Raw genomic sequence first — 22,024 nt, forward strand, 5'->3', positions numbered from 1 at the left:
TCATCCAAGATTTTAGTAAACTTCAGGAAATGCCTCTTAATACAACTGGTGTAACAGTACAAGCTGTATGTTTAGAACTTCCATTTCAGGAAGGAAAATAGAATGCTGTGGTTCATTGTGAGAGGGTTGAATGTAAGAATAGAGAGGTTATGCTTTATTTTTACAGAACATTGGTGAGACCACATTAATGTACTGTGCACAGCACTGATTGTTGTACTTATGGATGGATGTTAATGCATTGGAAGCAGTTCTGAGAAGCTTTACTAGACTAATGCCTAGAAAGAGCAGATTGCTTTATGAGGAAAAGCTAGACAGACTACGCCTATATCCTCTAGATATTAGAAGCATCAGAGGTGACTTAATTGAACCATTCACGAGCCTGAAGGGTCTCGACTGGTAAATGTTGACAGCATGTTTCCTGTTGTGTCAGAATCTAAAACTAAATGTTAAAATTCAATCATAAGGGGAAGTCCATTTAGAAGGGAGATGAGGCAATTCTATCTCAGAGAGCTGTGAGTCTTTGGAATTGCCTTCCTCAAAAGGCAGTGGAAGCAGAATCATTAAATATTTTAACACAAATATAGATAGATTCCTGATTTATCAAAGGGATGAAAGATTATCAGGGATATGTAGGACTGTAGCGTTGAGGTTAAAATCAGATCAGCTGTGATATTATTGAATGAAGGAGCAGGCTGAAATGGCTGAGTGGCCTACTTTAGTTCCTGGTTCATATTTTAGCCAATAAAAATGATATTCATAGACTGTGAGAATGACAATTTTTTTAAAAATGTGCCTTATGTTAGTCCCTTGCTTATTTCCTTGATTTTTAGCAATATTCCAAATATGCATTGATCTTTGGTGATTTTATTTGAATTTACTCCAGTCTTTTGAGATCAAATTTTCTTCTCTTTGATTTTTCACTGTTTTCAATACAGTATGTGTTTTCAATTGTAGTTTGCTTGGATAACACCTTTGGGAATGACTGTAGCCTTACCTGTAATGACTGTATTAATGGTGGTGTCTGCAATGCTGAGGGAGACGGCTGCAACTGTCCTGCAGGACAAACAGGCCTCATCTGTAATGAAAGTAAGTGAACTTCTTCTCAGCTCTGTTAATTTATGTTCCAGCTTTGTTTTAGATTGTTGAGTAACCTATTTATATCCTTTATTAAATTATATGGTCCAACTAACTCATCTTAGAAAATCTTTATCTCCTCTGCATTTTGGAATTATTTGGACGTTCTGTTACAAGTATAAACAGAAACAGTAGAAACTCAGAAGGTCTAACAGCATCTGTGCTAACATTTTGAGTCCACTGACCCTTCCTCAGAACTGGCTTATACTTTAACCCCTTCCTCATTTCCTTGACTTTAGCAATATACCAAACATCGGTTGATCTTTCGTGATTATATTTGAATTTACTCTGGTCGATTGAGATCCAATTTTCTACGTGATTTTTCCTGCAGAACTGCCATTCTGAAGAAGGTTCACTGGATTTGAAATGTTAACTCTGCTTTCTCTCCAAAGGTGCTGACAGACCTGCTGAGTTTCTCCAACAATTTCTGATTTTGTTTGTTTCAGATCTCCAGCATCCCACAGTTCTTTGTTTTATCCCTGTAATGATTCAACATCTATGTCGTTGGTTATGTAGACATTGAGATCATGTTCTCGTTATAGAATGCAGATTATTCCCTACTAGACCTGCAGTAACCATGATGAGCCATAGGATTAAAGTGCACTAAGGGACAAGCTCTAATACTAAAACTGATATAATACTGAAAATCCCTTAAGCTGGCTCAAGTGAGCTTTATGATTTATAAATACCTTGAAATGCACTCTCATGGCTTTTGACACAATTTGAACCCCGTCATTAAATATTTAAAAAATTCTACCATCTACCCTCATCCACACAATCCACGCATTTGGGATCAAGAAAACCTCTCACAGCTGAAATCATGTTAACCTCTAAAGACGTCTGGAATTTGTGGCAAATGTTCTTAACTGCCTTAATTGTATGAACTTGTTCTGATTGACTGATTTGGAAAAACAGGGGGTGTAGGCAATTTTCCTCCAGAGAATGAAACAAATCACTGGGCAATCAACTTGCTTTGTTTTTATGGTTACTCAAAATGATTTTTTTATTAACTCAAGGTTTTAGAGATTTAATTACCAATACATAAATGACTGGATTTAGTTACATAGCTTGAAAATACTACATAAATAATTGCTTTTGAAAACTGGCAATAAATCATTGGGAATATGTGGTGTTCTTTCCATGTGTAGCTTTGTTGCTTAGTCTTGCTTAAGCGATTTCAAATTGAAAATCGTGCTCAGTTATTTGTAATTTAGCAGATCTATGTTTAGAAAAAGTTTAAAACACACTTACACAGCACAGACTACACTTTCAAATACAACCCTAAAAACATCCATTCAACGGGATTTAGCAAAAATGATGAGATTTTTAAAATGATTTTCTCCATCCAATGCAGATGAAAAAAAGAGCACAAAATACTGGATTGTTATTTGATGGAACAATCATTGGGCCTCAATGGTTAGTCCTGCTGTCTCACAGTGCCAGGGACCTGGGTTCAATTCCACCCCTAGGTGACTGTGTGGAGATTGCATGTTCTCCCCGTTTCTGCATAGGTTTTCTCGGGTGCTCCAGTTTCCTCCCACAGTCCAAAGATGTGCAAGTTCGGTAGATAGGCCGTGTTAAATTGCCTAGTGTTCAGGAATGTAGGGATTCTATGTTACAGGATGTTTACCTGGCCAAATTTTATTCCATAATTGGCAGTTTCAGTCTTAGCTAAATGCTGGAGAATTGGATTGTGCATCAAGGTTTGGCAAACTGGTACTGATTCAGGAGACTGTAAGAAAAGGTTACCTGTTTAATTTTACTACATGTAAACAGAATAAATTTGTCCCTTGTATACATACAGTAGAATTATTGTATTAATGTGTTGTTTTTCATGTTTAAAAAACATACTGTATTTCCTTTCATGTGGAGTATACATTTAAAAAAAAACAATTTTAGTCAAGATTGGGGGCTACAAGTTGATATTGCTCCTAGCCAAACAGAAGGCATGTTATTGGTCTAAATACTGCTCTACCAATAGCAGCAACGCTGCTGGTTTTACCAGTAACTTCTCTGTAGCCCACACGTGTATTTAGACGTGGATATCCTTAAGTCCAGAGTTAATGATTCCCTACTCCAAAAGGTGTATTGTTGCTCATGGAAGAAATCACTATCATGATACAAACATAGGGTAATTAACCATTATTCCTGCCCTAAAGATGAATAAAAATGTCAGGGCCCTATAATAAGAAAGAACTGTGTTTTTGCAAGTACAATAATTGCTAATTGTGCTGAATAGCACTTCTGGTCCTGAAAAATCATTTTTCCAGTTTGAAGTTAATGCTGCATGTTTAAAAATGCTAAGATTAAAACACTATAAAAATAGTTTGTTTTTCTTTTTGTGTTTCCTTTAATCTCATTTGGGACACGCAGCAGAAATTCATCCTCAGGAAGAAGCATGCCTTAGGGAGGATAAAACAATCATTGCTGATAAGGGAAGTCAGCGACAGCATAAAAGCAATAGAAAAAGCATACAATGTGAAGAAGATTAATGGAAAGCTGGGAGATTAGGAGCACTTAAAAACCAGCACTGAATAATTGAAAGAGCAATAACAGGGTATAAGATGAAATATGAGGGTAAGCTAGCTAGTAATATAAAAGAAGATTGCAAGAGGTTTCGTAGATACATAAAAGGTAAGAATGAGGCAGGAGTGGACATTGGACTGCTGGAAAATAAGGCTAGAGAAATAATAATGGGGAACAAAGAAATGGTAGAGGAACTGAATAGGTACTTTGCATCAGTCTTTAAGATGGAAGACACCAGTAGCCTACCAGAACTTCAAGAGAGTTGGGGACAGAGCTGAGTATCGTTTAGGCCATCACTAAAGAGAAGGCGTTGGGGAAACTAAAAGGTCTGAAAGTGGATAAACCACCTGGACTGGATGGACGTCACTCCAGGATTCTGAAGGAGACTGCTGAGGAGATTTTAGACACTGGTGGTGATCTTTAAGGAATTACTGGAGTCAGGGGAGGTCTTAGAGGGCTGGAAAATGGGCTAATGTAACACCCCTCTCTAAGAAAGAAGGGAGACAGAAGATGGATAAGTATAAACCAGTTAGCGTGACTTCAGTCATTGGTAGGATATTAGAGTCCATTGTAAAAAATGTGATTTCAGAGAATTTGGAAGTGCATGGAAAAATAGGGCTGAGTCAGCATGTCTTTGTCAAGGGGAGGTCAGGCCTGACAAATTTGTTAAAATTCTTTGAGGAGACAATGATTAAGTTAAACAAAAGAGAGCCAGTGAAGTAATCTATTTGGATTTCCAGAAGCCCATGACAAGATACTACACAGGAGGGTGCTAAATAAATTACTGGCATTGATTGAGGATTGGCTGACTGGCAGAAGCAGTGATTGGGATAACGGAATCATTTTCAGAATAGCAGCTGGGGACTTGTGGGGTTCCACAGGGATCTATGTGGGATCACAACTATTCACACTATACATTAACAATCTGGATGAAAAAACTGAGGATATTATTGCTAAGTTTGCAGATGACACAAAGATACATGGATGGACAGGTAGTGTTGTGGAAGTGGAGGCTTCAGAAGGACTTGGGCACACTAGGTGAATAGGCAAAGAAATGGCAGATGGAATAAAAACTCGGAAAATGTGCAGTTATGCACTTTGGCAGGAAGAGTAGGGACGTAGACTTTTCTAAATAGGGAAAGGCCTTGCAAATCTGAAGCTGAAAGGGACTTAGGCATCCCAGTTCAGGATTCTCTTAATGTAAACATGCAGATTCAGTCGAGAGTTAGGAAGAAAAATGTGATATTAGCACACATTTTGTGGGAGCTGGAATACAACAGTAGGTACTGATGTGCTGGCATTGGCAGGTGTTCAGAAGAATTTCACAAGAATGATCCCAGAATGAAGGGCTTCTGATATAGGGAGTGATTGAGCACTGTATTTGATGTCCTTCAGAAGGATGTGGGGGAATCTGATTGAAACTTACAGGGTACTGCAAGACCTTTTATAGAGTGGACATAGAGAAGATATTTCCACTAGTAAAAGGACTAGAACCTGAAGGTGAATAAACAACTCTTTAGAACAGAAATGAGGAGAAATTTCTTCAGCCAGTGGGTGGTGACTCTGTGGAACTCATTGATGCAGAAGGCTGTGGAGGTCAAGTCATTGCCTGCCTTCAAGACAGAGATAGGTAGGTTTTTGATTAGTAAGGGGGATCATGGGTTATGGGGAAAAGGTAGGAAAATGGGGTTGAGAAACCTATCAGCCATGATCAAATGTGGGTGGAGTAGATTTGATGGGCCAAATGATCCAATTCCACGTCTACACTTTATGGTCTTATATGGGTGTTCCGTTTTCAATTCTATATTTAAATTTATGGATGAACATTCAAACATGTGAATTGGGAGAAGAAGAAGGCCACTCACCCCTTTGAGTCTGTTCCTGCTTTCAGTAAGGACATGGCTGATCTAATTGCTCCACATTCCCACCTATCTCCAGTAACCTTCCACCTCTTATTAGGAAGGAAACGAGTCTCAAAGCCTCAGCACCCCTTGTTAGAGAAAAAAAATTCCTCATTTCTGACGCAAGTAGTTGATCTTTTGTTTTTAAACAGTGGCTTCTAGCTCTAAATGCTCACTGAACGGGAAATATCTTTCCCATAAAAATCTGGACTTCTCAGGGTCTTTTATATTTCAATCAAGGTGCCCCTTACCCTTTGAAACTCCGGGAGATACAAGCCTAAACTGTCCAACCTTTCCTTGTAAGACAACTAGCCCATTCCAGTCTTTATTGCGGTAAACCTTCTCTAAACTACATTCAACACATTTAAGTACGGAGACCATTATTGTATGCAGTGTTCCAGGTGTGGCTGCCAGCTATGACCCCTATAACTGAAATATAACCTCCCTACTTCTTTATTCTTTTCTATTTTTATGTTGAAAATGGGCAATTTGATATTTCCCCACATTATAATCCATCTTTGTTGAGTCAACTATACCCCTTGCTTCCTTATTTCTCTTACACCATCTACATTACCATCTAACTGTATGTCATCAGCAAATTTAGCAGCCTTTGCTTCAATCTGTTCATCCAAGCCATTTGTCGATATTGTTAAGAATGTGAGGCCCAGCACTTGCAGTACACCACTTGTTACATATTTCAAATAGATAATGACCCATTTAAGACTACTTTGTTTCATGTTAGTTGGCCTCTTCTAACCATGCCAAATGTTTCCCTCTTCACCACAAGCTTTTATTTTTTGCAGTAATCTTTGATGAGCCACCTAGCCACAACACATGTCACTTTCTCAAGGAACTCCAATTAATTGCTTAAACATGATTTCTCTTTCACAAAATCATCCCAGATTCAGCTGATTACCTGAAATTGTTGACAGCCCCTACTATAACATCTTTAGTAATAGCTTCTAACATTTTCCCGATGACAGATGTTAAGCTAACTGTCTTTTGGCTTCCTATTCCAAAGGAGTTGCTTCCAATCTAATGGGACTACTCCTGAATCAAGGGTGTTTTGATCAACTAAAACAATACATCAACTATCTCACTGTCCACTTCTTTTAAGACATTAAAATGAATTCCATCGGAACCTAAGAGCTGTCAATGGGCAACTCCATCAATTTGCTCAGTACCATTTCCCTAAAAATTATAATTTTTTCAGTTTCTCCCTCCCTTCTACTTTCAAATTTATACCAGTCTTTAATTCACTCATGGGATATGAATATCAGTGGCTAGGCCAACATTTATTACCTATCCCTAATTGTTCACATGGCAATTAAAAATAAATCACATTGCTGTGAGAATGGAACTGTGTCTCTGCCGGACTAAGTAAGGATGATAGATTTCCTTCCCTAAAGAACGTTAGTGATCCAGGTGGGATTTTATAACAACTGACATTGGTTAATTAGTCACCAGTGGGCCAGCTTCTTATTGAATTCAAAGTTCACAATTTGATATCAAGGGATTTCGACCCATTCCAAACGTTAGTCTGGGATTACTTTGACACTGCATCTCCCTACTTTTGGGATGTTTCTTGTATCCTTTACAAGGAAGACTGATGCAACATACCCTATACCATTACCTTATATTTTATTGTTTATCCCCAGTTCTCTTGGACCAACATTAATTTTATTAACTCTACCTTTTATTTATATTTGACTAGAAACTGTATCAGTTTTTATATTTTTAGGTAGCTTCCTCATAGAATCTAATTTTACCCTCCTATTGGCCTTTTAGTCAGCCTGTTTTAAATTTTAGAATCTTGTCTAGTCTACCACCTCACAACTTTACACAATTCTATGCCTTTATTTTGAGTTTAATTTTATCATTAACCTTTTTAGTTAACCATGGATGGTGAGTTCTTCCCCTGGAATATAGTTATTTTGTGTATTCTGAAATCTTCCCTTTAGTGTTTCCCACAGCATCTCTGTTGACCCTAACCCTTAACCAGTGTGCTTATACTCTGCTTTCATACCCTTAGAACTGACCTTATTTAAGTTTAAAATCTGAGTAATGGACCTACTCCTCTCTACCTCAAACTGAATGTAAAATTCAATCATATTATGATCACTGGATTCAGGATCAGTTCCTGTGGATTGGAGGGTGGCAAATGTTGTCCCACTTTTCAAGAAAGGAGGGAGAGAGAAAACAGGAAATTATAGACCAGTTAGCATGACGTCAATGGTGGGAAAGATGATGGAGTCAATTATAAAAGATGAAATTATGACTCATTTGGATAGCAGTAACAGAATAGGTCAGAGTTAGCATGGATTTACGAAGGGGAAATCGTGCTTGACTCATCTTCTGGAATTTTTTGAGAATGTATCCATGAAGATGGATAAGGGAGAACCAGTGGATGTAGTGTACCTGAACTTTCAGAAAGCCTTTGATAAAGTCCCGCATGGGAGATTGGTGAACAAAATTAGGGCACATGTTATTGAGGGCAAAATACTTAGTTGGATTGAAAATTGGCTGGCTGACAGGAAGCAAAGAGTAGTGATAAACGGGTCCCTTTCGGAATGGCAGGCAGTGACCAATGGGGTGCCACAAGGTTCAGTGCTGGGACCACAGCTGTTTACGATATATTAATGATATAGATGAAGGCATTAAAAGTAATATTAGCAAATTTGCCGATGACACAAAGTTGGGTGGCAGTGTGAAATGTGAGGAGGATGTTATGAGAATACAGGGTGACTTGGACAGGCTAGGTGAGTGGACGGATGCATGGAAGATGCAGTTTAATGTGGATAAATGTGTGGTTATCCACTTTGGTGGCAAGAACAGGAAGGCAGATTACTATCTCAATGGAGTCAAGTTAGGTAAAGGGGAAGCACAATGAGATCTAGGTGCTCTTGTACATCACTCAATGAAAGCAAGCGTGCAGGTACAGCAGGCAGTGAAGAAAGCTAATAGCATGCTGGCCTTCATAACAAGAGGAATTGAGTATAGGAGCAAAGAGGTCCTTCTGCAGCTGTACAGGGCCCTGGTGAGACCGCACCTGGAGTAGTGTGTGCAGTTTTGGTCTCCAAATTTGAGGAAGGACATTCTTGCTATTAAGGGAGTGCAGCAAAGGTTCACGAGGTCAATTCCCGGAATGGCGGGACTATCATATGTTGAAAGATTGGAGGGACTGGGCTTGTATACACTTGAATTTAGAAGGATGAGAAGGGATCTGATTGAGGCATATAAGATTATTAAGGGATTGGACACTGTGGAGGCAGGAAGCATGTTTCTGCTGATGGTTGAGTCCAGAACCAGAGGACACAGTTTAAAAATAAGGGGTAGGTCATTTAGAACACAGTTGAGGGAAAACTTCTTCACCCAGAGAGTGGTGGATATATGGAATGCTCTGCCCCAGAACGCAGTGGAGGCCAACTCTCTGGATACTTTTAAGAAAGAGATAGATAGAGCTCCTAAAGATAGAGGAATCAAGGGTTATGGGGATAAGGCAGGAACAGGATACTGATTGTGGATGATCAGCCATGATCAGAATGAATGGTGGTACTGGCTCGAAGGGCCAAATGGCCTACTCCAGCACCTATTGTCTATAGCTACCTAGGGTTGTCTTCACTATGAGACCATTAATTAATCCTGTCTCATTGTCTAATTCTAGAATGTGCTGTTCTAAGAAACTACCCCGAAAATGTGTCTTTTGGGCAAAATTTGACCATCTGATTATTCCAGTCTTTGTGTGATTTAGATTTGCCACAGTTATCATCATGTCCTTCTGTCGAGTCTCCATTATATTTTTATTTGTATTCCACCCTGCTGTCTGGTTGATGTTATTGGGCCAGTACACTACTCCCACCGGTGACTCCTTAACTTAATCAATTTTCATCTCTGTCCAAACATCTTGTGTTTCTTCAACTTAGGTGATCACTCCTTATTGTGCTTATATGATAATTAATTAACAGTGCTGGTTCTCCATCTTTTCCTAGCTTTCGTTCCTTTCTATTTGTCCTATAGTTTCAATATTCAGCTTCCAATCTTTGTCATCCTGCAGCCATGTATTTTTAATGGCAAACAGACCATACTTTTGTATCTGTATTTGCACTATCAGTACATCTATTTTGTTTGAAATGCTATATGCATTTAGATACAAGGCCTTTGGTTTTGTTCTTTGAGTATTTTTGTAACCATTTAAATTTGTTGATTTACTCTTATATCTGTGCTCGCTATCTCTCCTGTAAAAATCTACTTATCATTTCCAGTATTAAAATATTTCTTGCCTTGCCTATAACCCTTAATTTCCCACATTTTACCCAATTTAATCCCAAATTACCACTATTTAGTTTAAACCATCTCTAATTCTCTACATAAGCAGTTTATTAGAACACCAGCCACAGCTTTGTTGGTTGTAGACAATTCCAATGATACAGATCCTACTTTCTCCACCTCTGATGTGAGTGTTCCATGAACTAAAAACGTCTTCTCTCATGCCAGTGTTTCAGCCATGCATTAATTTCTCTAATTCATTTGCCTTATACAAATTTGCTCATAGCTCAGATAACAATCTGGAGATGGTTAACTTTTGAGATTGTGCTTTTTAGTTTCATACCCATTACTTCTTACACTGTATGCAGAGTCTCTTTTTTTGTCCTGCCTTTGTCGTTGGTGCCTATATGGACCACAAGTATATTTTTATCCTCTCTAGTCCGAAACAGATATCCTGAACCCTTGCACTGGGCAGGCAGTTCTGGACTTCCACTCTTTGTGTTAATGAACAATGTCAATCCCTCTCACTGTACTGACCCTTCCTCATTCCTTTTAGCTCTCTCCACTTGAATGGCTTCCTGAACTTCATGCCATTGCCAATTGGCTCATCAACCCTGCAGCTCATACCCTCATTCAAACAAGCAGAAGGGAACTCAAACCGTTGGACAATTGCAAATGTGAGGTTTCTCCCCCTACTGGTCCCTGTAACTGCCTCACTTCTAGCGCAGGCTCCTGTCCCTGAACACTGACCAAATCAGAAGTCCCTTTCCTAAAAGATCTGCACCTCGTGGAATAGCTTGATAGTTCTTACCATCCTTAATGGATCACAATACCTGCAACTTGGCCTTTAGCTCATGAACTCTGAGCTGAAGTTCCTTGAGCTGACTTGTTTCTCCTGGATCACACTGGCATTCACAATTTCCCATATCCTGTAGAAACAACACACCACTACCCTGCCATCATTATTGTTTACTGATTGATTAATTTTAATCAATTAATTTCAAATAGATAGACTCTACTACTGCCAATAATATTTCTTACAGATTGTAAACTTTACTAGTACTAATTAAACCTTACAATTACTGTAAATTTCATTTTGAAACCCAGGAAATTTAAGAACAAAGTACTGACCAACGAATTACTCACTCTTCTCTCTGTCATGTGCCCTTTTACTTTGTCTAAATGTGATTTGGGGAGATGATAGCCCAGTGGTATTATTGCTGGACTGTTAATCGAGAGACTCAGATAATGTTCTGGGGCTGTGGGTTCAAATACCACCACGGCAGATGATGGAATTTGAATTCAATTTTTTAAAAATCTGGAGTTAAGAGTGTAATGATGACCATGAATCCATTGTCAATTGTTGGGAAAACCCATCTGGTTTGCTAATGTCCTTTAGGGAAGGAAACTGCCACCCTTACCTGGTCTGGCCCCGTAGTAATGTTGTTGACACTGAACTGCCTTCTGGGTAATTACGGATGGACAATAAATGTTGCTCTAGCCAGCGAAATCCTCATTTTGTGAATGAATACATTTTTAAAAATTTGGTCTTTGTGGGATTTGCAGAGCTGAACTCCCACTTGCTCCCTGCCCTCTCTGTCGCAGCTATTCAACTCTTCTGAAGACTGACAGATTAGAAGGAAAGGAAAGGAGCACCTCCCTAAACTCCTCACCTATATTCCTAGGTTTATGCTCTGTTTCATTTGGATCATCTCTACTCCTTAGTTTTTGCTTTCGGCGTTGCAGTTTGTCCGCACAATGAGGACTCTTTGATTTGTCGTCGAGACTTCTGGCTACTTTTCCCACAGTCAGGCATAACAGATATCTTTGAGAGGCTGCTTCATTGGATCAGATACCCAAAAACCAACTATTGTTGACACACCCAGAAAAATAATGAATGAGGCAACTGTATGTAAGATGAAGACGGAAAACCATTCTTTTAACGATTACAGAAAAAAGTGAACGCTTGTTGTGATTGAATAGCCCAACAATGTGGTAGACATTTCTCATTTTGTTAGATATCAACAATATCACTGAAGACGCGCCCAGGAAGATAGAACCCACCACAGGAGATAAAACGAGTACAGCACAGGACACAGGCACTGCATCTATAAAAGATATAAGGCAATCAGTACGAAGAACAGTTACCACACATTATGGACAGCAAGTGGATATACTAGCACAGAGATCAGCAAATATAATAGGCACAAGCCCAGCAGGAACAACAGAGTGTAGGACAATAAGTGGGTACTATACAGCACCAGGGAAAGAATAGATCAACATGACATGGTATGGGAGTCAGTGAAAACTTAATCCAACTCACTCCGGATGAACTGCGTGGTTGTGTTCTCAATACTATCACAGCCTGATGTAGAATCCTTAACTACAGGACTCATCTTTAAATTTGAAGCTACAGAGCTATTACAGACTACATAATTACAGGTGTGATAACACTGAGACCATTTGTAACGACCCCTACTGAGTGTTTGTAGTGAAAGGCTATATGGTATGTGTCTGAACTCAGTCTTGAGAACAGCTGCGTGAGAGCTGCGAAGATAAAGTTGTTTCTAGAGCTACAATTCATCCAGTTATTAGAATATCCATTACAGGAAGCACCAGTAATCAAAGGTCCAAACACTTGTGTACCAGTCAGTTAAATAAACTCTAGTGCCCCACACCCCTACTCCACACAAATAAATGACAACATGCAGTGGAAACAGACTGTCTCCTGAAGGATTGACTCCTCCTCAGGTAACTTGATGTCATCTTCCAACTTGGTCAGTAGCTTGTGAAGTGACCTTAAAGAACAATATTAGAATACACTTCAGCACCTAGTTATTTGAAAACAGCCAAAGTGGTTATCAGCTATTTCAGAAATGGGAAATAAACATTTTTACTGAGGATAATTCCAAATAAGTATTGGGCCAAGGCTTTTTAGGCTTAAAGGGAAATATGACTGATATGGAAAGTGTTGCACAGATCCCGTAGATCCATTGAAAATGAATATTTAATAAAATTGCATGAATTGAATTATTTACTGCTATATTAAAATTTGTGATATTTTGGTGCATTGTAGAACATATCAAGGGGAAAGGTACTGGTGTTGTCACCCAGTCTAACCATTATTAGTCATCACACATTAATGAAGTTTATACACACATTATCCTTTCATTTACTTTATGTTAGCATTGTTTAAAAAAACCACAACAATTTCTCCGGCTTAAGCTGCTGCATTTACATTTCCCAGTCTAGCTGAACTGTGGCTTTCCGAGTGAGGTGGTTTCCTTGTATTGCAGAACGTACGGGGTTGGGCACCATTATGGGTTTTCCCCTGAGGAACTGGACCACAATTTGTCCGTCTGATTTCACTTTGCCCTTCTATAGCGAGCAGTGGGTGAGAAATTTCATCTCTCTAATCTGTGTTGATTGAAACTCAGGTTGTCCTAAATCACTCAATAGACCTATATTTTCTTGTTCATTCTCTGTTGTAGTACTAGGTTAGAAATTAAATTTGTGAACCTGTTTTATGTATTTTCAGGCAGTCAAGCATAAAAGTAAAATATGGTTTGTCATAATTAAAATGTCTGTGTTGAATTTTAAGCAATTCTATGGGACATTACCCTTATGAGAAAGTGATGCGCTAATTTCTTCTTAGAGTTGACTGTTGTCAATTTGCAATATGTCAATGACATAAATAGATTTTAGTTCATGTCTGCACTTGCTTTTTTCCTTTGCCTAAGCTTGTCCCCAGGGCACCTTTGGAAAGGATTGCAACAGCATCTGCAAGTGTCAGAATGGAGGATCATGTGACGCAGTCACAGGAACATGTCGTTGCCCACCTGGGATTGGTGGACAATTTTGTGAAGATGGTTGGTACCTTTGTTGTTACAGATTATATCTTTTAAGGTTGTTTAGCATACCGAACGTCAGTATTGCTGAACAAAGGCACATTGTATTAAAACATTTCATCTTGCATTCATCAGGACAATTTGCAAGAAAGCAATTTAAGGTGAAGACAACAAATTTATGCTGCATGGAAGGAAAATGCTGACACGCGGATTTTGATTGGTAGAGGAGTTTCCTTGGAGAAAATATCAATTAATGCAGATTGATAGTTAACTGTCAGGCTTTGTCCAAAACTTGAACCAGGCAGGTTGAATATGATTGGTCAAGGCATTCCCTGAAAGATCTAAACCTGTGAACGTCAGGCAACCATTTTATTGGGTCGAAAATGGATCTTCTTGAGCTTTCTTAATTTCATCTCATTTTTGTTTTATTCTTACACCTGACTATACGTGGTTACCTGGATGCAACCAACAGAGGAGAATATGGCCCAAAGGAAGTCTATTTGATCGGCTGTTTAGTTGCTGTTAGTCTAAGCATTTCAACATAACCAAGAACACAACCAGGAAAGTCTGCTCCTCTATTCGTCTAGTTTTCTTCCTTCTTTGATGGAAACAGATTGAATTGTGGCTTTCAAATGGAAGTTCGATCATCATTTGAAGAGAAAAGATTTGGCCATGTTTTCTAAATCAGCCACTCTGATTTTTTTTTACCCCCATAACTTCATGGTATCGCCAATTCGGTGCCTGTTGCAAATAACATTAACGGGCAAATTGATTTGCATTAGATTGCAATTGCAATTACTCAGAGCTTTGAATAGCAACTGTAATTTGTAAATCTTAATTTTACAAGCTCTTTCTTCCAACTTATTGGTTCCTAGTTTACTGGCAGTATGTCTAGAAGTGTTGGACGTATATGTTTTCTAAATGCCGCCTTCTTCTTCTTGTTAGGTTGCCCTAAAGGATTCTACGGAAAGAACTGTAGTAAAAGATGTAATTGTGCCAGTAATGGCTATTGCCACCGATTCTATGGTGCTTGTTTGTGTGATCCTGGACTATATGGACGCTTCTGCCATTTATGTAAGTATGGGTTGCTTCAAATCGTGAAATGCTCACGATTTATGAATCGTCCTTGCATGGAATTGGATCTCATTCTGTGGTGTGCTTTTTTGTGTGGCAAGCAATGTCATTTCAAGGCATTGTTGACACTGAGCTCCTTTTGATCAAATGCAGCACATGGAAATGCGAAATGAAGTACCATCATCCCTGCCCTCTCTTCTTTTCCATGACAATAATGCATAACACTCTTCTTTGTATTCATACAATTTGTTTCCATTCTGCACATCTGCTATGTATCCTTTGCATCAAATTATGGCCAATTCTGTGTTCCATCTGTAAGACTTTAACTGTCATTTGAAAGTCGCATGGTCCAGAGGTATCTTTTGAAGAATGATACGCCTTGAGTATGTACTATCATATGCATCTATTGTTAATTTATACAGGTATCAGACACAGCAATGAGCCTGAATGCCACTAATTCTATGCTTTGTTGCATTTGCATTAACTTTTCATGAGACGAATGCCTTGGATTTGGAAAATTGGACAATATATGTCATATCCTCATGGAGCTGTAACTTAAACTTTACCAAATCTCAAGTGCATTATTCAAACACTTCACATTTTGTGTCTGCTATTATTTTGCCTCCATGATTAAAGTTTGCCTGTGATCCTTCAAGAGTGGCTCTTGTGTGCAGGTATTGGCATTTTTTTATTGGACATTAACATTGAGTAATATTTATTCAGTATCAACATGACCACAAGGTTACAACTAATATTAGTAATGCCATTAGATTGGTTCAGGCCAATATTGGTGAATTCTTAGCATGCTGATCAATTATATCACTAATTTAACACCACTGCATTAAAATATTCACTCTTCAAAGAACATGGTCCTGACAGCATTACTAAATTCATTTTCGTCACCATTCCTCTTGAACTTAACCATGATTACAGCTCTCTCACCTCAGTAAAAATTTTGAAATGATCCTAGATCTATCTCTGCACTTTTGATCACTGCTTTCTTTGATGTGTTTCCAGTATTATTGCAGAATCATTGTTATTTTTCGATTCAGTCCTGAGTGATTTGGGGAGAAAGTGACTTGAAATCATTTCCGTTCATTCTAATGTTACAGTTGTGTCCTGAATGCCTATCGTATCTCCTGATATTTTTCCAGATCGGAAAACAAGATGATTGTTTCAAAAAGATAATCCCATTGGAAGGGTGCTTCTTCCCTCAGGTACACTCGTTGATTTCCTTCTCCACTAAGCCAGTTCTAGGTTCAAGGATTAATATGTATTTCCACTCTTTTTCAGCTTGTCCGAAGTGGGCTTTTGGACCTGGATGTTCCAAAGAGTGTCAGTGTGTGCATGCACATGCAGTGGGCTGTGACCCCAAAAATGGCACATGTATTTGCAAACCAGGTTTCCATGGCCTTGGATGTGCGAAAGGTAGTACATGTGTTGCTAAGTGCCTATTATGTGAAACAAAATGCTGAGGATTTGTACTTACTATCAGACATATTGCATACAGTTTGCAAGCTATGAATCCCCTCTTCTCCACCTTGGCACTCTTTCATCTCTTAGCTGAGATAAGGGAGGAGGTTACTTGCCTATCATCTAATGCAGTGACTGCATAAGGCATGGAGTGAATGCAATAAACTAATATCATTCATTTTTTGGCACAGTAATGCTTACATCAAAGAAGCATAATTTTATTTGTAAACTATTTTATTTTTACATCCTGATTTGTCACTTTATCAACTTCAGGTAGACGTTAATGTTCATTTCCCTGTTACAAAGTTCTTGCCCAAAGTAACTTGATGGATTCCAGTAACTTCATGTTGCAAAAGTTATATTTTTGAGGTGACCACTGACACTGCACCTTGGTTTGGTGCATGTCTGTGCTTATTTAAGTGACGAGTACATTCCCACAATGAAGTACAATCGCCCCAATGTTAAGATAGTGCTCAAAAGAACATAGAGTTATTTCTTAAGAATCAATACAATTCTGTGTGTATGCATCGGATATTACGCATTGGAATTGCATTATCCAGCTGGAAAGATGAAGAACACAAAAATAATGTTCAATTTTTGTTAAAAAGAGTTTCTATTTCTCTTCATAACAGAATGCAACCTTGGCTTATTTGGTGTTGGCTGTGCATTCCATTGTGACTGTCCAATTGGTGTGCCATGCAATCAAGAGACTGGCACATGTGATCACCAGTGCCCGCCAGGGTTTCATGGCGACCAGTGTCATTTGCGTAAGTCTTTTTGTCTAAGGATTGGGAGTAATGTGACAAGGATCATCAGGCAATGTTTCTGAGGGCAAAGGAAAGAGATACAGCAACATAAGCAGGGAAGAAATAAGAAAATAAAGAAAAGCAGGTTTAGGCCCACCATCCCTTTTACCATACTTTGCCATTTAGTAATTTCGTGCTGATCTTCAACTTCATCGCCGTTTTGTCTGCACTGTATTACTTAATATTTGTAATATGTGAAAAAGCATAACATTGGGACACATCAGAAGACATCAGTTAAGATGACTAAAAGTTTGGTAAAGAGGAATGTTTTAATCAAGACCAGGAAGAGGAGGAGCAAAAATAGTGTTGCTTCACTTTTCATCAGAAACATTTGTGTCTCAAATTGACATTGACGTCTCACGTTGTTTTATATATACACCTAGTCCCTCTAACACTCATCAATTTCAAGGAGATGAAGTGGGAAAGTCTGTCCTACTCGGGTATTTTGAAAATGGTTTACCTTATTATTGCTGCAATCCACACTTTTGCTGATCTTTTTATTGTTAACAGCTTGCAGATCTGGGAGATTTGGAATTGACTGCAAGCAGAATTGTGACTGTGGAGGGGCACCTTGTGATTCACAGAGTGGTCAGTGTATTTGTCCTGCTGGCAAAATGGGATTGTCTTGTGAAATAGGTAAGGCAAATCCAAAATTATCAGCATGATTTATCATCATCTTTCCTAAAGTAATGAAGGGTGCAAGCTATGTGCAGCAACTAAAAATGAGGTGCCAACTTGTGAAGTTGCAATATGGGACTACTTCTATGCAAAACAGCGAAAGTAGCAAGTGACAGAGTTAAGTGATGCCCCAACCAACATCAGATTTAAGCTCTACAGTCCTACAATGTTTTGAATGGTTGTGATGGTGTACAATTAATGGGGCGAGAAGGTTCCATAAATAACACCATCCACAATGATGGGTGAATCCCAAACACTTCAAAATTTGTTTCACATTCAGCCAGATACGCTGAGTAGATAATCATTTTTACATTGCATTTAGGTCCACAATGTCACAGATGCCAGCATTCCAGTTCACTTCATTCCATGTGATATCAAGAAATGGATTGAACGTAATGGATATCGTAAAAGCTTTGGGGCCTGATAACATTCCAGCAAAAGTACTGAAAGCTTGTGATTGGGAACTATCAATCTGTGCCACTGTTATATAACGCTAGTATTATGTCAACAATGTGGACAATTGCCTATGTACGTCCTGTGCGTAAAAAGCAGAACAAATCAAACTCAGGCAGTTTCTGCAGCCCAGTGTACTCTCAATCATCAGCAAATTGATGAACGCTACCATCACAGTGCTATCAAACAGCACTTGGATAACAACAATATGCTCACGGATATTCTGTTTGGGTTCATCATAACCACTTAGCTCCTCACTACACCACAACCCTACAAGAAGCATCCCAGTCCTAGGACATCTCTGAGCAAGTTCCTCAGCATCGTGTCTTAGCCCAAGCTATCTGCAGCTGTCTAATTAATGACTTTCCCTCCGTCATAAAGTAAGAAGTGGGGATGTACACCTGATTGTACAATTTTCAGCACCATTCAAGACTCAGAGACAGTAAGGACTGCAGATGCTGGAAGCTAGAGTGAATAAATGTGGAGCTGGTAAACCACAGCAGGTCAGACAGCATCCAAGGAGCAGGGAAGTCAACATTTCGGGCCGAAACCCTTTGTTGGGGCTAGGGAGGAGGAGGGGAGCCCAAAAATAAATAGGGGATTGGTGTTAGGGGCGAGGTAAATGAGATGGAATATGTGGATGCAGACAGGGGGTTGATGTACTTGGTTAGTAGGGAGGGTGGAGCCTGACCAACTAAATAACCCCTACCTCCACCCATCTATCTCCATCTCGCCTATCTTCCTGCCAACCCCCCCTCCCTCCCTCTATTTACTTATAGGCTCATTCCAGCCTTCAGCCCCCAGTCCTTACAATGGGTTTCAGCCCGAAACGTTGATTTCCCCACTCCTCGGATGCTGTCCGACCTGTTGTGCTTTTCCAGCTCCATGTTTATTGGACATTCAAGACTCCTCAGATACTGAAATAGCCTGTGTCCATATGCAGCAAGACCGGGACAATATTGGGCTGGAAAATGGCAAGTAACATTCACCCCATAGAAGTGCCAAGCAATTAGACTCTCCAACAAGACAGCATCAAATAATCACTATTTTGACATTCAATAGCTTTACCATAATTGAATCCATCACTATCAGCATCCTGGAGGTAACCACTGTGCTGAAACTGAACTGTTTACATGTTCAATAGTGAAGGAACAATGACATATTTCCAAGTGGCCTGGGTGGGAACTTGGATCCAATATATCTGCCTGACCTGTGCCTCTAGGTAGTAGTTGTCATAGATTTGGAAGATGCCATTGAAGGAGCCTTTCTTCAGAAATGATAGTACCTAGGAAAATGTCATTTTATATGCAGAAGATAGGATGGGGCAAGAGTGTTAAGGAAATAAACAATAGGTGGTGATAGAGTCCAAAGAGAGAGGAGCTGGACAGAGTGCTCATTTTCCACCTGGGGACCCTGCAGCCCTCTGGACTCAATATCGAGTCAATAACTTTAGGGCTTGAGCTCTCCTGTGTCCTTATCCCAAACCCCACACATAATGTGTTAACACATACTCGGCTCTTGCAAACAACCCATAGTTAGCACTAACAGTGTCCATTAACAGCTACTCACCCTCCTAGCTAGATAGTTATCCACTTCTTTGTCTGTCCAACTGTTCTCCTGTCTCTTTGGGCTTTATCCCCACCTATTGTTTACTCCTTACGCACTCTTCCCATCCTATTTTCTGCATACAAGCTGACTAGTTTGAACCAGGAGAGTTTCTCTTATGAGTAGATGTTGAATAGGCTGAGCTAATTGGAATTTAGAAGATTGAGAGGTAACCTGATTGAAACATACAAGATTCTATGGGGACTTGACAGGATAGGTGTAAGAATTTTGGTTTCACCTGGTGGTAGAGCCGAGGACCAGAGGGCATAGTCTCAGAATAAACGGTTGCTCGTTTTAGGCAGAGATGAGGTAGAATATACTTCTACCCTTTTCTCAGAGGGTAGTCAGTTTGTGGAATTCCTTACCACAGGGGACTGCTGAGGCTGTGGCACTAAGTAGATAGATTTTTAATCAGGTGACAAAATCAAGGGTTGCAAGGAAAAGGCAGGAAATTGGAGTTGAGAATTATGAGATCAGCCAACATCTTAGTGAATGGCAGAGCAAACCCAATGGGTTGATCCTGTGGCCATATGGCTTTATGGTATCCACACAATGTGAATCATGAATGCCAAAACTAATTTATAGAAAACAACTGATTTCTCACTGTCTTTAAACAGATTGCCCAGCTGATCGGTGGGGTATAAACTGCCAATTTGCCTGTCCTGATTGTGAAAATGGAGGTGTCTGTAATAAGGAGATGGGGACATGTGACTGCCCTGCAGGATTTATTGGAGCACTTTGTCGGGATAGTGGGTATCCAATTCTAACTGCACTGAAGAATGTCTGTAAGACCAATTTGTTCAAATGGACGGGTGTGACCCTGTTATCGCAATTCTCTCGATTTTTAATCATTGATGTTGATCACAAGTTCACTTTGATCTTTTGTCTATGACATTGTTCTTTCCTTTGAAGAACTCTGTATTTCTTTCTTGACCAGAGTATTGAGCAGTTCCCTCCCCAGACCTCTCATCTCAGACATCTCCCCTTCACTACCGAATCAGTACCCAGTGATCTTTGGGCACTTGGTGGGAGCCTGAGAATGAGATTTAACTTATCGTTCCGTCGTGGAAGGGCTCACAATTAAGCTACTGCTAAACCTATCCTCAACCATCCTCGATACATGTGACAACAATAAAATAAGTCAAATTTAATCGAATGAAATCAAATAAAATGTTGAATAGCAATAAAGCATGGGAGCTTTAGTTCACTTTTTAAACACTCTATTCGAATCCAAGGGAGTGAGCCCAATTATAGCCAGCCAACTGCTGGGCCAGCTGTAAATAGTTAATTCAGTATAAGCCAGAATCAATTTAATTTTTCATCATAGCTTATTATTGCTCTGGCTGTGATTACCCTGCATTACTCCAGCAACTACACTTCCAAAGTGCTTTCTTTTGAGCTGCGGAGTGCTTTGATGCATCCAGTGGTCATGAAAAATGCAACAAAAGTGCAAGTTTTTCATCTTTGCTTTTGGAAAAACGAGCAGTAGATTTGTCCCAGTGGCTCGGACAACACTTGACAATGAGCCGCTCATTTATTTAAACAGTCATAGAGTCATACAGCATGGAAACAGATCCTTCGGTCCACATATCCACGCCAATCAGACACCCCAACCTGACCTAGTCCCATTTGCCAGCATTTGGCCCATATCGCTCTGAAAGCTTCCTAGTCATGTGCCTATCCAAATGCCTTCTGAATGTTGTAATTACCATCATCTCTACCACTTTCCTTGGAAGCTCATTCCACACATACACCACCTTCAGCATGAAAATGTTACCCCTCAGGTCCTTTTAAATCTTTCTCCTCTCACCTTAAAGCTATCTCCTCTAGTTTTGGACTCCCCCGACCCTTGGAAAAAGACCTTAGCTACTTACCCTACCCATGCCCTTCACAATTTTATAAACCTCTATTAGGTCATATCCTCAGTCTCCAATGCGCCAAGGAAATAAGCCCTGGCCTATTCAGTTTCTGCTGACAACTCAAACCCTCCAGTCCCAGAAACATCCTTGTGAATTTTTACTGCACTTTCTCAAGTTTCACATCTTCCCTAGAGGAGGGCAACCAGAATGATACATCGTATACTAAAAGTGGCTTCACTAACATTCCTGTACAGCCACAACATGACATCCCAACTCCTATACTCAATGTTATGATCAATGAAGGAAAGTGTGCGAAATAACACCTTCTTCTCTAAATTAGAAAAAAACAAAAGAACTGGGATGCTGGAAATCGGAAACAAAAAAAAAGTCTGGAAAAACTC

General features: G+C 39.5%; 1 protein-coding gene across 5 annotated transcripts in view; it reads left to right on the top strand.

Annotated features, from left to right (window-relative positions):
* LOC125457479 (multiple epidermal growth factor-like domains protein 6) overlaps positions 1-22,024 on the top strand; it is a 299,945-nt gene that overhangs the window by 230,142 nt on the left and 47,779 nt on the right. For 3 of the 5 annotated variants that reach the window (XM_048541696.2, XM_048541697.2, XM_048541699.2), the window contains 7 exons: positions 955-1,086; positions 13,568-13,696; positions 14,621-14,749; positions 16,043-16,177; positions 16,855-16,989; positions 17,539-17,664; positions 20,382-20,549. In XM_048541696.2, the coding sequence (XP_048397653.1) occupies positions 955-1,086; positions 13,568-13,696; positions 14,621-14,749; positions 16,043-16,177; positions 16,855-16,989; positions 17,539-17,664; positions 20,382-20,549 (954 nt within the window). The remainder of the gene's footprint in view (positions 1-954; positions 1,087-13,567; positions 13,697-14,620; positions 14,750-16,042; positions 16,178-16,854; positions 16,990-17,538; positions 17,665-20,381; positions 20,550-22,024) is intronic. The other 2 variants (XM_048541698.2, XM_048541700.2) reach the window with 1 other exon arrangement.

This window comes from Stegostoma tigrinum, chromosome 14 (genome assembly GCF_030684315.1).
Source record: "Stegostoma tigrinum isolate sSteTig4 chromosome 14, sSteTig4.hap1, whole genome shotgun sequence".
NCBI lineage: Eukaryota > Metazoa > Chordata > Chondrichthyes > Orectolobiformes > Stegostomatidae > Stegostoma > Stegostoma tigrinum.